The sequence below is a fragment of the Arachis ipaensis genome, chromosome B8 (genome assembly GCF_059453495.1).
Source record: "Arachis ipaensis isolate K30076 ecotype BB chromosome B8, ASM5945349v1, whole genome shotgun sequence".
NCBI lineage: Eukaryota > Viridiplantae > Streptophyta > Magnoliopsida > Fabales > Fabaceae > Arachis > Arachis ipaensis.
Window position 1 is genome coordinate 52,378,376 of NC_142443.1, and position 16,245 is coordinate 52,394,620.

Genomic DNA, 16,245 nt, shown 5'->3' on the forward strand with positions numbered 1-16,245 from the left:
AAAAAAAGAGAGAAAAAGAAAGAAAAAGAAAAAGCAAGCAGAAAAAGCCAATAGCCCTTTAAACCAAAAGGCAAGGGTAAAATAAAAAGGATCCAAGGCTTTGAGCATCAGTTGATAGGAGGGCCCACAGGAATAAAATCCTGGCCTAAGTGGCTAAACCAAGCTGTCCCTAACCATGTGCTTGTGGCGTGAAGGTGTCAAGTGAAAAGCTTGAAACTGAGCGGTTAAAGTCGTGGTCCAAAGCAAAAAGAGTGTGCTTAAGAGCTCTGGACACCTCAAATTGGGGACTCTAGCAAAGCTGAGTCACAATCTGAAAAGGTTCACCCAGTTATGTGTCTGTGGCATTTCTGTATCCGGTGGTAATACTGGAAAACAAAATGCTTAGGGTCACGGCCAAGACTCATAAAGTAGTTGTGTTCAAGAATCAACATACTGAAATAGGAGAATCAATAACACTATCTGAATTTTGAGTTCCTATAGATGCCAATCATTCTGAACTTCAAAGGATAAAGTGAGATGTCAAAACTGTTCAGAAGCGAAAAGCTACTAGCCCCGCTCATCTAATTAAAACTGATCTTCATAGATGTTTTTGGAATTTATTGTATATTCTCTTCTTTTTATCCTATTTTGTTTTTAGTTGCTTGGGGACAAGCAACAATTTAAGTTTGGTGTTGTGATGAGCGGATAATTTATATGCTTTTTGGCATTGTTTTTAGGAAGTTTTTAGTATGTTTTAGTTACTTTTTATTATATTTTTATTAGTTTTTAAATAAAAATCACATTTCTGGACTTTACTATGAGTTTGTGGGTTTTTCTGTGATTTCAGGTATTTTCTGGCTGAAATTGAGGGACCTGAGCAAAAATCTGATTCAGAGGCTGAAAAAGGACTGCAGATGCTGTTGGATTCTGACCTCCCTGCACTCAAAGTGAATTTTCTGGAGCTACAGAAGCCCAATTGGCGCGCTCTCAATTGCGTTGGAAAGTAGACATCCAGTTTTCATTTTTTGAAGCTGAGACCATTGTACATGTTTGGAGGCTGGCCTCACGGCCATGCCTAGACCTCTTTCACTTATGTATTTTCTACGGTGGAGTTTCTACACCCATAGATTAAGGTGTGGAGCTCTGTTGTTCTTCATGAATTAATGAAATTACTACTGTTTTTCTATTCAATTCACGCCTACTTCTTCTCCAAAATATACTCTCGTACTTAATTTAGTTAAGTCAGAATGAAGGGGTGATCCGTGACAATCACCCAATCTTCGTTACTCGCTTAGCCAAGGTCGGGTGCCTGACAACCACAAAGCGATCTACATGATGTTCAACGTAGTCATTGGACGACAGGTGGAGTATATTCTCTTGGGTTTCTAATCTAAGATTAGAACCTTCATGGTATAGGCTAGAATTATTGGCAGCCATTCCTGGGATCCGGAAAGTCTAAACCTTGTCTGTGGTATTCTGAGTATGATCTGGGAAGGGATGACTGTGACGAGCTTCAAACCTGCGAATGTGGGGCATAAGTGACAGTGTGCAAAAGGACAATGGTCCTATTCCAACGCTAGCGGGAACCAACAGATGATTAGCCGTGCGGTGACAGCGCATATGGATTTTTTTTCATCCGAGAGGATCATACAGCTTCCCATGGAAGGAGGTAACGCATGGTTGGAAGAAGGCAGTAGGAAAGTAGAAGTTCAGAAGCAACAAAGCATCTCCAGACACTTATCTGAAATTCCCACCAATGAATTACATAAGTATCTCTATCTTATTTTATATTTATTTATATTTTAATTATCAAAACCTCATAACCATTTAAATCTTCCTGATTGAGATTTACAAGGATGACCATAGCTTGCTTCAAGCCGACAATCTCCGTGGGATCGACCCTTACTCACGTAAGGTTTATTACTTAGACGACCCAGTGCACTTGCTGGTTAGTTGTGCGGAGTTGTGAAAAAGAGTTGAGATTACAATTGTGCGTACTAAGTTGTTGGCGCCATTGAGATCACAATTTTGTGCACCAATAGCCTGTATTTCTCACAAGGTTAGTATCATGTCATATCATCGTATAACCATTTACGATTTCACCATCACTTTTATTATCTTGCAGGGAGAATAACTTGTATCTTTCGCAGGGTGAGTGCCCTATACACCTCGCTGGCATAAAATATGTGTCTCTTTTTTATAACCACAATAACTAAGGGGGAATCTTCAACCCCAACTCGTCCATCAACCTCAAATCATCGTCAGTCATCACCATTTTTTCATCTCAATCCATTCTCACTCTCAAGTCTCAACATTCTTGGGATATAGTGCCCGACACACTATCGTTCCATGGATATAGTGCCTGTCACACTTTCTTTCAATAACCATTAAGATCATCATCATTCTCATTATCGATTTCATAATCATCATCATTCTCATGATCAATCTCATAATCATCATTCTCCTTGTTCATATCTCTCAATTTTACTAACTCAATTCATTTGGCCTTATCCCTAACTCTTCCATCCTCAATTCCACCGGCTCTAGCCTCGTATTGAAGTTTATATTGGTTTAGAAGACCAAAAGAATGGTTGAAAGTCATAAAAACATATTTTTCCAAATTCTGGGAGGTGTGCGTACGCATACATGTGGTGTGCGTACGCACAGGTTGAAACTTGGGTGTCTGCATATGCATGCAAAGGCCCGCATACAAATACACCCAATTTTCGACTATACCACGTACGCATGTCAAAGACCGCGTATGCATCCATATCAAAAAACAAAAAATCTGATATGTTGCAGAAGTCAGTTTTTCAGTCCAATTTTCAAAACCTCATAACTTTCTTCACAAAATTCTTTTTTCAACCATTCTTAAACCGTTGGAAAGATCAATAAATGCATTTTTATAAAAATCCAATTTTGAAAGTTTTCCAACTCCAATGACCAAGTTATGACCTGCCAAAGTTGGCCAAAAATCTGTTTTTACCAAAAAGTAGAATTTATAAATTTTCCAAAGATTCACAAGCCAAATCACATACTCACACTCAATCAAATTCAAATCTACATCATTTACTTATTTCAACCCAACTTTGATCCATTTCACATCTCGAACCTCAATTCCCAATATCCTATCAAATCATGCCAACTTTGCACACAATCATTATCAAATTTCATTCAATTTCAAACATCATTCAAACAATACATTCATCCACTTACCGTCTTTACCTTTTTCGGCCTCTAGCCAAAAATACATGGCCTCTGACCTAATATTCATCAATTCATTACATATATAACTCATAATTACATAATTCACTACTCAACACCAATTCCAGCAACATATCAACTATGCATCATCATATTATTCTCATCCAAATCATCAATGATCACAACATATCATCTACACATATTAAATCCATCCAAAAACACAATTTAAACTTCATTCAATTTCAAACATCATTCAAACAATACATTCATCCACTTACCGTTCTTACCTTTTTCGGCCTCCAGCCCAAAATACACGCCCTCCGGCCCAATATTCATCAATTCATTACATATATAACTCATAATTACATAATTCACTACTCAACACCAATTCCAACAACATATTAACTATGCAACATCATACTATTCTCATCCAAATCATCAATTATCATAACATATCATCTACACATATCAAATCCATCCAAAAACATAATTCAAACTAAATCCTAGGGGCATCTTGTAACACCCTACCACACAGAGCTTTACGCTTAAGTCGTAAAACAGAGGTGGTGTGGTATTACGACCTTATATATATATATATATATATACAGAAAACAAGAGTAGAAGGTCAAGATACAAAATATCAAGCTCCAAACTCAGCCTGCAAAGCTAAGGCTGGCCAGAGAATAGTCATATATACATATAAGGAACCATAACTCAAAATACATAAAAGTAACCCTAGTTCTCCATAAACTTCTATGAGGTTCAATAGTAAAGCATATATACATAGGGAGAGTCTATACATATAGACATAACAAAATAGAACAAAATTAGAATCCCAAATAGCCCACTTCACTGCGGAGAACTCCAGATGCCTAGCGAGGTGCATCTCGACCTGCATCTGAAAAAAAACAATATCGTATGGGATGAGAACCGGGGGTTCTCAGCATGGTAAAGGTGCCACGTACATAAGATATAAGGCCCTGAAAATTCCAGAGGCAATCTTATAACACTAACACTTAGATTATAAAACATAAAGCGCTAAAAAAAACTATAAATAGGTGGTCCTCTACGGTTCTAACTTAACCAAATCCAAACTAAAACCCTCAATCTCTCTGCCTTTCCTCCGTTCCTCCAACTCCAATGAAATTGCACAGACAAACAAGCAGACAATGGTAAACACAGGTAGAATACAAGTAATACAGATAGCAAATATAACAAATACGTATTATAATCACTTAGGCAATCCCAATTAATGCATAAGCAATCAATTCAAATAATGTGCATATGATGCATGCTTATCCTATGGCTGATGAGTCTTATCTATCAGTTATCATGCCAACCCGACAAGTCCGGCTGCTAAACCCTGGACTGTCCCCCGACGCATATCCCCAAGAGTCTATACATAGTTTTTTCTCATACATATAAAATTTCTCAATGGGGGTTAACCTTCTCGAGAATTTATAAGTGCCCGATCACCTCTTACATCGTAGGGTCAACAGAGTATCGAGTCTCAACCTGGAACACGTGGTGGCAAGTCACGGTAGTTTACCCAAGGAAACTCGTATCTCAGATAAAATAAGTGCATAAGCCATTTAAGCATTCATATTCATTCATAAACATTTCATTATCATTCATTATAGCCATAACATCACTTATACATCATGACTTTGCACTTTTCATACATCATTTATCATAACCCGGAGCAAGTGGGGTGAATCACACCATTGCATCTACCCGGAAAGCCTCTATACTAACCAACCTAGAGCAAAGGAGGGAATCCAAACCTCCCACCATCTCGTTGGGGGCGATTTTACAATACCAAAAGGAACAAAGAAGGGGATCCTCACCTTCCACCATCTCCTGGGGGTCGCACTTTCAAGAAAGAGTGCTCAGATGAAATATTCATTCTTTTCTCTAATCAGTTTTATAATTTAAGAAATATATATACATCTATTTATGCCTCCTATCCTCCTATACCTAATTCATCACTTTTCCAACCTTACTTCATCCCCAAGGTACCTTCTTTTTGCTAGCTTCATCTCACTACTAGGCCTATTACTAAGATCTAAGGTTAAAAGAGTGAAAATAGAGGTTTAGAGTTTTAAAATCATGTTTAAAACACTGAAATCCCATTTGCTAAAAACAGGGGTCACGCGTACGCATGGGCCACGCGTATGCATGGGCGTGCAATTTCTCCATCACACGTACACATTACCTTGTCCGCGTACGCATGCATGCCAAACAGAAATTCCCATCTGCGTACGCATACATTGCAGATTATTCAAAAAATGGCTAAGTTTGCAGAAATTCAATTTTACATACCGAACTTTTGACGCACATAACTTTCTCGTTTTAAAACATTTTTCATCCATTCTTCGAATGGCGTAAACTTCACGGATCCAATTTTTATATGAAATAAGTTTGAAACAATTTGGGGGTCCGGAAGCCGAGTTATGGCTCACCGAAATTTGGCCAAAAATAAGATTTTTACAAAATCTTCCAAACCTTTATTTTTATCAAAACACAACTCAAAGCCAACTCTCTATGCCCATAATCAGTTCCAAAACATGCCATATCACAAAACCACATCCCCACATCCTACCACAACCAAATCATACCTCAATTTTAAACCAATCTCTTACGTAAATTACTTACCGAAACCAACAAAATCATCAATAATTCATCATATATACATACCCATTCTCATCACCTTATCAACTATCATTAAGTCATCATTTAACTTTCCATTTCATCTCCAACATCAACCATCAAAACAATTACCCAATCTATAACAACAATTATCATCAGAGGTACTAAGCATTCAACATACTCATGCATTCACACCTGTCCTAAGGTCATCTAGCCTAAGTTTTAACAAGACATTATATGTTAAATACGAGAAACCTAAACCATACCTTGTCCGATTTTCTCGTATAACCCAAAGGCACCACCAAAAGGTTCAAAACTCAGCCCCAAGGATCCAAATCAATGACATCCAAAGTTCCACCAAGACTCCAATGTTCACAATCAAGCTCAAATTTACATATATACACACCTAATACACATTTCCACATATGTATACCCAAAACTTAATACCCAAAATACAAAATCAATGAGTTAACTAGAGTTTAGGATTTTCACCTTACTCAAGAACCAATGAAGTAAGATTAAACATTTTCCTCAAGCTAATTCGAGCCTAAACACCGGAATTAAACAATTTTCAACATAATTGTTCATAAATTTCAAAATTAGAAAGAAAAAAATTGGAACATAGAAGTGATTTTCTTACCTAATTATTGACTAGGCTTTGTAGAGCTCGATGCTGCGGTCGCGTGGCCGCAAACGGTGCGACGATCGAAACTCGGAGCGAGAAGTTGTGTGGAATCAAAGATTGAGTGAGGGTTTTGAAATGGAAGAGTGTTCTTCCTCCCCTTGCTGAAATGTTTCGGCATTCCTTGCATGTCTAGGGAAAGAGAATGGGCTGTGCTCACTTAATTAAGTGGAGTTGAGTTGGGCTTGGGCGGAATACGGGCCCAGTTCGTCCGGTTTAGCCTGTTTAGCACAATCTTGAGCCAAATTATTTAAAATTAGTGTCAAAATTCTTGTTTTAAGTAGCTCTACCTCATTAAACTATAAAATTTATATTTCTGATTAATTTTATTAAAAATTAATTTATTGATTAATTATTCGTCAATTTTATGGGGTTTACACATCTAGCCTCAGAATTCTCATCACACCACACGGTACTTAATTGAAACTTAAACCGTCCCTTTAGTGACAGCGGTTCACACACAATGCTTGATCTCTTTACTCCAAGGCTCACCCCAAAAGTTTAACAAGCCAATTCAAGTCCTCAAAGTGTGCCAAATTCACCCAACAACACTAACATAACCAATTTTACATATACATTACTCTAGGGTTTATAAAATCTCATAAATCACAAGAGTTGGAGGATTCTTATCTTAACCCATAAAAATAGTTGATGAAATTCATCAAAAGCTCATACTAGAGCACCCATAAACAACCAAAATCACAAGATTTTCTCAAAACCAAAGCCAAACTCAAAATTAAGAGGAAAAACGAAAATTTCATAGAGAAGAATGAAATACTCATCACAATACCTATATATATTTGAAGAGGATGAGAAGAGCGACGCATGGCTGCAAACAGCTCATCAATCAGAGCTCCAGATTAAAAGTTATGGTGATTTGAAGTTTTGGAAGTTAGGGTTTCTCTCTTCTCACCTCTCTTCTCCCATTTCAGCAACTCTCTCTCATTTGTCTAGGTTAATGAGCTAAAATGCTCATAACTAATGTTTATATATGTTGGGTCTTGGGCCCAACTTGTTCCGGTTCACATATATGGTCCGTTTGACCCAACTTTGGGCCAAAACTTTTTAGATTAGCGTTTTAACTCACATTTTACATACTTTTATCTTCTCAATTCATAAATTCTAATTTATTAACTTTTTTACTCATAATTAATTTTCTCAGTTGCAGTACCAAATAGATCTCAGTCGGCACTACCGGTCAAATTTCCAATGTGCATTTTTACGCAGAAATCTATGTTTTCTGACTCAGAAAAATCCACTGAGTCTAAATATCATATTTAAATTGTCAAATTTTGATTACTAAATTTTCTAACCATTTTTATCCATATTTAATTAATTACTTAATTAATTATGGTTTGGCTGGGTTTTATAGAATGCATCATCGTTAATGCATCTAAACCCACGATCAAGACAATATGAACTAGAAGTTTAAAATATTATGGTTAAAAAATTATGATTATCTTTATAGAATTTTGATAACAATGCATTATTTGATCAGTTTATCTGCATACCATAAATTACATATACATCTAATGTATGTGGTGACAGCTTATTTATACAGATCATTAGATCGTGATATTTATATAAAAATTTCTGAAGGACTAAAGATATCTAAACCATCCAATGAACATTATTAAGGGTCATAATCAAATTACAAAGATCTTGTATGGTCTAAAGCAATCTGGACGAAAGTGTTATAATCGTCTTACTAAGTATCTGGCCAAAAACGGATTCAAGAATGATGATATCTACCCATGTCTTTTCATAAAGAAATATACATTTCGATTCATTATAATTACTGTGTATGTTGATGATTTAAATATCATTGGAACCCCTGAAAAGATTCCAACAATTATAAAAGCTCTAAAAAAAGAGTTTGAAATTAAAGATCTTGAAAAGACTAAATTTTGTCTCAACCTGCAGATCGAGCATATGAATAATGGGATCTTTATTCATCAAATAACTTACACAGAAAAGATCTTGGAGAGTTTTTATATGGATAAGTACATCCATTAAGTATCTCAATGATCATAAAGTCTTTGGATGTGGAAAATTATCAATTCCGTCCTAAAAAAAATAAAGATATCCTTGATTCTGAAGTACCGTATCTTAGTGCCATTAGAGCACTAATGTATCTTGCTAATGATACACGACCTGACATATAATTTGTTGTAAATTTGCTAACAATGTGTCGTTCCTCTCCAACCAGAAGATAATAGAATGGAGTCAAACAAATTTTTCGATATCTTCATGGAACAGTTGATATGGGACTGTTTTATCCATATAAATCCAAGTCACAATTAGTTGGCTATGCAGATGCAGGATACTTGTCTGATCCACACAAAGGAAGATCAAAAACAGGATACCTATTCACATATAGCGATAGAGTTATATCATAGAGGTCCACGAAACAGACGATAGCAGCAACATCCTCTAATCATGCTGAAATACTAGTGATACATGAAGTAAGTCGCGAGTGTTTTTGACTCAGGAGTTTAATCCAATATATTCTGTCATCATGTGGATTGACTGATCATAAAATAGCTCCAACTATTTTGTTTGAAAATAATACAACATGCATTGTTCAACTTAAGGATGGATACATCAAAGATGATAGAATAAAGCATATTTCTCCCAAATTCTTCTTCACTCATGACCTTTGAAAGATTAATATATCAAATTGGGATACGCCGATTTTGAGATATTAAATAATGTCGACATAAGGGAGATGTTGTACTCTTTTTTTTCTTTGGTCAAGTTTTTATTCCTATTAAGTTTTTCTTGACAAGGTTTTTAATGGGACAGTTCTCATGCAAAGAATATTGTACTTTTTTTCTTTCACTAAAATTTTTTTATTGGATTTTTCTTTAATAAGATTTTAATGAGGCATAATCCTAAATGGATAATGAATATCCAAGAGGAAGTGTTGTGATATAAATGCCCATTAATATCTATGACTTTCTTTATCATATGGGCAGCTCAACTTTTCAATAGTAAAGGATTCAACTTCTCAAGTCAAACTGAAAATAAAATTTAAAAATTTAAATTTTATACGTATATAAATAAAAAAACATGGTTTAAGACAAAACACACACACAACAGTATATAAAATACTTTTCTCTATGTATGCTTATCATATGAAAGAGTTATATATATATATATATATATATATATATATATATATATATATATATATATCATCTCAGTTATATTAAGATAATAATATTAATAAATATTAATACTATTTATATTTTTTATTTTATACTTATTTTCTCTTTTTTATTTATTTATTTTACAACATATGCATATTATTTTTAATAAGCATGATGAAAATGATATATAGTGCAGTACACAAACTGAAGGAGAATTTCTTAAAGTGGAGATCTAGGTGTCTAACCAACCCAATGGATATGCACATTATATGGGGACAAAGGAATCTCCATTCAACATACTCCGTTATTAAATGCAATGAATATGTTGAAAGATTACACCCTTCTCACCTTGATTTCTTCATTCTACTCGTGCTAAATTATAATCAATCTCAAGTCACACATGTCTAGTCCAATAATGATAAGGCACACAATTAAATGTATCCTATTATCTTGTTGGACGTTTTCTACTCGTTAACTTTTTTATTAGTTTAAAAAAAAAAAATTGATTAGTATGGACTTAAATATATAATATAAATACAAAACAAAAAATATTAGTCACTTAATATTTATCTATTTTTTACAATTGATAACCCAAAATGGCTTTAATTTAGCGGTTAAAAAAAATGTCTTTGACATTTATAAGTGAAAGGTTTTGAATTTAACTCCTCCCAAACCATTTTAAAATTAGTTCTAAAGACATTCACATATGTGAACTGTTTGACCCAAATTTAACTAAACTTTTTTAAGTAAATTATTAGATCCACTCAATTTTAATATATATATATATATATATATATATATATATATATATATATATATATATATATATTAATTTTTAAAAATTAAATTGATATTAAATAACTTTTAAAGACTAAACTAAAGATTTTACTCTTAAAATTATGATCTACTTCATGTTATTAGCATATCAATTCTAATTCGTGATTAATCTACGAATAATTATACGCTACCCATAATTTTTAGAGGAAAAAAAATTAATTACTCTGTTAATCTCTAAAAATTTTTATAATTTAAAAATTTATAATAAATTCTTAGATAAAAAATAGTAATTATATATTTATTACTTGTTATTTTTCAGAAAAAAATACAATAATCTTAAAATATTTCCGTTTAAAATATTTAATAGTATATCTTATATCAAATACAAAAACATATTTCAACACAAAAATAAACATTTTGCAAAGGTATGTATATTTAAAAAAAAATAGTTAAAAAGCCTAATTGAAAGTTTTAATTTAATATAAAAAATCTAACTAAATTTTTAAACTATAAACATCTAATTAAAAATTTGATCAAATTATAAAAACCAAACAGAATAATTAAGCCAACAAAATAATACTAAGGATTTTAAAAGGTAATATTAAAATACAAGGTAAGAATATTCTTTTTGAAAAGTAATAATAAAATACCAGGTATGAATAATCAAAAAGTAAAAACTGCACACAATCCAACTTGGGAGTTGCGAGTAGTAACGATCGTATTAGGACTGAAATACTCTATAACAATAATGGGGCTGGAAATGAACAGCAAAATTTTTATATTTTTATTAAACTTCAAAATAAAAGACATCGTTGGATCTAATTAACCACACTATCCGCACATATTTAGGACTTGTTGCTACAAACAAAATAACCTCCAGATTATGTATTTCATCTAAAAGGAGAAAAAAAATACTGCTCCATGATTAAAGTAGCCGCTCTCTAGTGCTCTACATACCATATCCTGAAAGAAAAAAAGGGTAAGCACAATCAACCAACCAGACTTAATTGGTATAACCTATCTTCTTTACACCAATATATGAATGAGATGCCTGATACATAGTTTTTTAGCAAAACACCATTGAATCTAAAGTATTTATTTCGTAAAATAATTACCAGATAAAAAAGAATGAGGAGGACAATTTTTTGTTCTCAATTGATAGGGAATATCTGACCTTCAAATTATCATACAATAGCAACCTTACATGTATTATGCGATCCACATACCTGAATTGTCCATAGGGTTACCGGCAGGTACAGGCTCGGGCTCCTTGATCTCAACAACCACACAGTCTGACATCAGGAAAGTTTTAGCAACAGAGGCTGCATGCTCCAGGCAACATCTCACCACCTACACAAAAAGAATAAGATTCTTAATAACAAGTTTCATATCAAGTAGATCAGGGAAAGAAGCATAATTGGAAACCTTTCATGGAAATCTCAGGTTCCCTACAGCCAGTTGTGAAACTTAATAATAATAGTAATCATGATGATGATGATGATGAACTCTCTTTATAATTAAAACGAATTCGGAGTGCCATTTGTCTAGTTAACCCAGTTATAGTGCACCATCGTAAAGAAACCAGCATACTAAAAATAAAAATTGCTAGAGGATCATATGCAAATAAAACAAAAACTAATGCAATAATAGTCAAACAGAAATTCACCTTTGTTGGATCAATGATTCCAGCAGCCATTAAATCTTCATATTTCCCAGTGGCAGCATTATATCCATATCTATGATTATCGCTGGAAAGAACCTAATCAAAAGATGCAAGAGTCGTAAGCACTCAAGTGAAATGATAGAGTAAGGAGGTATGCACAAGATATCAAAATCTGAGTACCTTCTCACTGACAACACTGCCATTTACACCAGCATTCTTGGCAATTAATTTCAGAGGGTAACTAAGAGCTCTTTTCACAATATCTGCTCCAACCTGCAACACAACGAAATACAATAATTTTGAAACTAGAGACAGTGAGAAAGCCAATAAGTAGTATTTGTCATTGCACAAAAGTGGGGATCGTTTCAAAGCACCCAAACAAATATATCATATGCCTAATCAAACAAATGACTCACTTTCTCTTCATCATTGTCAAGGCTATCCTTGATAGCATCCACCTTTGAAGCAAGTCTCAACAGAGTGCACCCACCACCAACTACAATACCTTCCTCAACAGCTGCCTGAAGAATCAACAAACAAATCAGACCACTAATAAAACAGAGTACAAAAATGCCTAGTGAATCTTACAGGAAAGAGAATCATACCTTTGTAGCATTAAGAGCATCTTCAACTCTCAACTTCTTTTCTTTGAGCTCTGTCTCAGTTTGTGCTCCAACCTGCACACGTTATAAAACAAACTTGGACGAGTCAATATTGCTCATACAAAGTTCATAGTTAGATTTTTATTAAATAATTCAACGTGTCAGTTACCTGTATAACAGCAACACCACCAGACAATTTCGCTATTCTTTCATTAAGCTTCTCCTTTTCATACTCTTGCTCTGCAGCCTGAAATAAACATAAAATTGTTAGAACCAGAAAGAATAATGAGCATATCTACCAGCACTACAAAACTACTGAATTCAGGAGTCTCAACAAATATTCATTCTTTACAATTTCCCAATGAACCCCAGACAGAGATATTTGCATCTGTAAAATGTCTGAAAAAGAGAGATATTAAGATGGAGTTAGGGACAGGCAAAAGACAGACCTCAATTTGGTTCTTAATTTGTGCAACTCTCTTGGTCACTGCTTCCTGGGTACTTCCATCACCAACAACTGTGGTTGTGTCCTTGGTGAGTACCACCTTGGAGGCCTGCCCCAAAACCTCTTTCCCCGCTTTGTCTAGAGTAAGGCCAACCTCCTCCCTGATTACAGTACCTATAATCCCATTGGTTAGATAAATAATATTATCAACAGTTACAAAATGGCTGCCAAAACTAAAATGGAGAAATATTTGTGGTTCCAACTTAAACCAAACAAATATTTACATGAAGACAAAAAAGCACTAAATTTACAAACCTCCAGTCAAGATGGCAATATCATCAAGGTACTGACTCTTGCGTTCTCCGAATCCTGGGGCCTTCAGTGCCGCAATCTTCAGTGATCCTCTAAGTTTGTTCACCACAAGAGTTGCTAGAGGTTCTTGTTCAATATCCTCTGCAATAATCAAAATAGGAAATCCACTTCTAATTGCATCCTCTAGAATGTTAATTAGATCCCTTGCATTGGTTATCTTCTTATCAACCAACAGCAACTGCACAAAATACATAGAACATAAGTTATGATGAAATGCAAGGAATGTGAAGAAATGACTTGCCGGACAAAACAAATGTCAAACCTTGCAATTCTCATATTCAACAGCCATTTTCTCACTATCAGTAACAAAGTATGGTGAGATGTAGCCACGATCAAATTGCATCCCCTCAACAACATAGAGGTTGTTATCTGCACTCTTTCCCTCCTCAAGTGTCACAACACCCTTTCTACCAACCTTGCTCATTGCTTCAGCTATCATATTTCCGACTTCATAGTTGTTTCCTGCACTGACAGCAGCAACATCTGCCAACTCACCATCTTCAACCTGCATTCCATGCAAACTCAACCTTATACACATGAAATAGATTTTGCAATAAATGCTTAGTGATGAAACGCCAGAATACATTAAGGACTTGAAAACCCAACATAATGAACATGCTCAAAAGTGAAGGAAAAAGAAATATGAATGCATCACCTCCTTTGACATCTTTTTAAGTTCAGATACAAGTGCTTTTGTTGTCTTCTCAATGCCACGGGTGATGAGCACAGGATTTGCACCAGCTGCAACAACCTGTCAAAATTTACAGCAATGAGACCTAAGCAACTGTGACAATAAGCAAAAGAACAAATCAAGTGAAATAAAGCAATTGTTAATATACAATTCTGCAAAAGGAATAACTTACCTTGACTCCTTCAGTAATGAGACCCTGAGCAAGAACAACAGATGTGGTTGTTCCATCACCAGCTAAATCGTTTGTCTTGGAAGCTGCCTGTCTCACCAATTTAGCTCCAATATTCTCAACTGGGTCCTCCAACTCAACCTTTTACAAGTCAAATAAAATTTAAAAATCAATTAGAATACATTTTGATTTAACAAATAATAATAATAAAGAAAAAAATTCTAGAAAAAGAAATTCTAATTTATTTTGTTTTTTGACACAAAAAGCATACAACACCATATCAATAAATTACTCAGTAACATATATAATCTTCAGAGCATCAAGTGTTCAATAAACATAAAACTATTCTAACATATACAAGCACCAAAGCTATAACAAAATTCAGAAGCAGCACCAGTTTTTTTTTTTTTTTCAGAATTCATAAAACAATAACTCGGATTCAAACTAAAGATAGAGAGTGACAAATAAATAGGTAGAACACTGCACAGTGCACACCTCTTTGGCAACAGTGACACCATCATTGACAATCTTAGGCGAGCCATACTTGCTTTCCAAAACAACATTCCTTCCTTTAGGACCAAGCGTAACCCCCACCAAATCCGCCAGCTTGTTCACACCACTCTGCAATAGAAGTAAAGATAACCCACATAGGCATTAAAAAAATGAAATTTCTTATCAATGAACAACAAACCGGATAATATAGCATATCGGCATTCCTCACTAATACATTAACCTAGTCTCTAAAATTATGAGTACTGAAAAGAAAAATCACTAAATTTTGAAAATACTATTTTAACTCCTCATATTGCTCTCTAACCATATAATTATCAATGTACCAATACTAGTTCCACTCATCCAGAAATAATTATCAACACTGAGTTTTAAAATACTATAACTAGAAGCATAATGTATAAAAAACTAATCTCATTTCAAAAATATCGAAACTACTTGAATCAAAGCCTGCAATTTCGCTGGTTAATAATAAAACTAAAACTATACCTGGAGCTTCTTGATAGCTGAGCCATCCTTGTTGAAATGTAACTCCTTGGCCATAGCAGAGACCTTGGGACACCGATTCCTCCTACTGATAGCAACGCCGCTCCGTCGCGCTTTGCCGGCGGCAAAGGGAAGGGAAGAAATGGCGGCAGAGGAAGAGAATTTGTGCGGCGGTGCGACAAGGGAACCGGTAGAGGAGACTGCTGAGAATGTTGACGACGCCATTGCCTCCCCAAAAATTGGACAATAACTCAAATTAGGTTTAAGAAGGACTGAGTGGGGTATATGGATAACGCTGAGAGCTACACTGCTTTCTCTTTTTGGCGAAGTGGCTGAGCTGAAAGAGAATGAGCAACTGAGCGAGTGAGGGATTAGGTTTTTTATTTAGTTTTATTTATCTATCTATTTATTTATTTATTTATTTATTTTGTCGTTGTTTGCAATGGAACAGGAGATAAATTAGTGGTGAGAGATTACATCCTAAAGGTTCTGTGTAATTTTAGCCGTTGGATTCCACATCAGAATTATTGTTTTGTCTTGGATTTGGAATGGTCTAGAACTTGTGGTAATATTCTCTTCTTTTAATATTCGATGTTCTGACTTTGGACAACAAAAAGGGAAATTCCTATTTTCATTGGTTAATTCCGTTATTTGGCACTTTTTAATTTAGATATGCAAGCAAAAATAGTGTAGGATGCAATAATGGGAGTTTAGAATGCTTTACACATTTTTGGTATCAGGATTAAAGTAATCCGATGGTCCGATTTAAAGTACACAAATCGAACCATTCCATTGATGTTCTTCGAACTACTTGGTGTGCATACGTTATTTTTTTGCACAGTAATTTTATTATATAAAGTACCT

The 16,245-nt window shown here is 34.5% G+C and overlaps 1 protein-coding gene across 1 annotated transcript; it reads right to left on the reverse strand.

Annotated features, from left to right (window-relative positions):
* Positions 1-11,204: 11,204 nt before the first annotated feature.
* On the reverse strand, positions 11,205-15,791 carry LOC107613188 (ruBisCO large subunit-binding protein subunit beta, chloroplastic). Its single transcript, XM_088497588.1, has 14 exons — positions 15,385-15,791; positions 14,881-15,006; positions 14,389-14,526; positions 14,181-14,276; positions 13,788-14,030; positions 13,469-13,703; positions 13,158-13,327; positions 12,878-12,955; positions 12,712-12,783; positions 12,523-12,627; positions 12,287-12,379; positions 12,110-12,202; positions 11,670-11,793; positions 11,205-11,406 (listed from the first exon to the last, which is right to left on the reverse strand). Exons 1-14 carry the CDS (start codon positions 15,604-15,606, stop codon positions 11,393-11,395), a joined length of 1,809 nt encoding a protein of 602 aa, XP_088353714.1. The 5' UTR covers positions 15,607-15,791; the 3' UTR covers positions 11,205-11,392.
* Between the last annotated feature and the right edge of the window lie 454 nt (positions 15,792-16,245).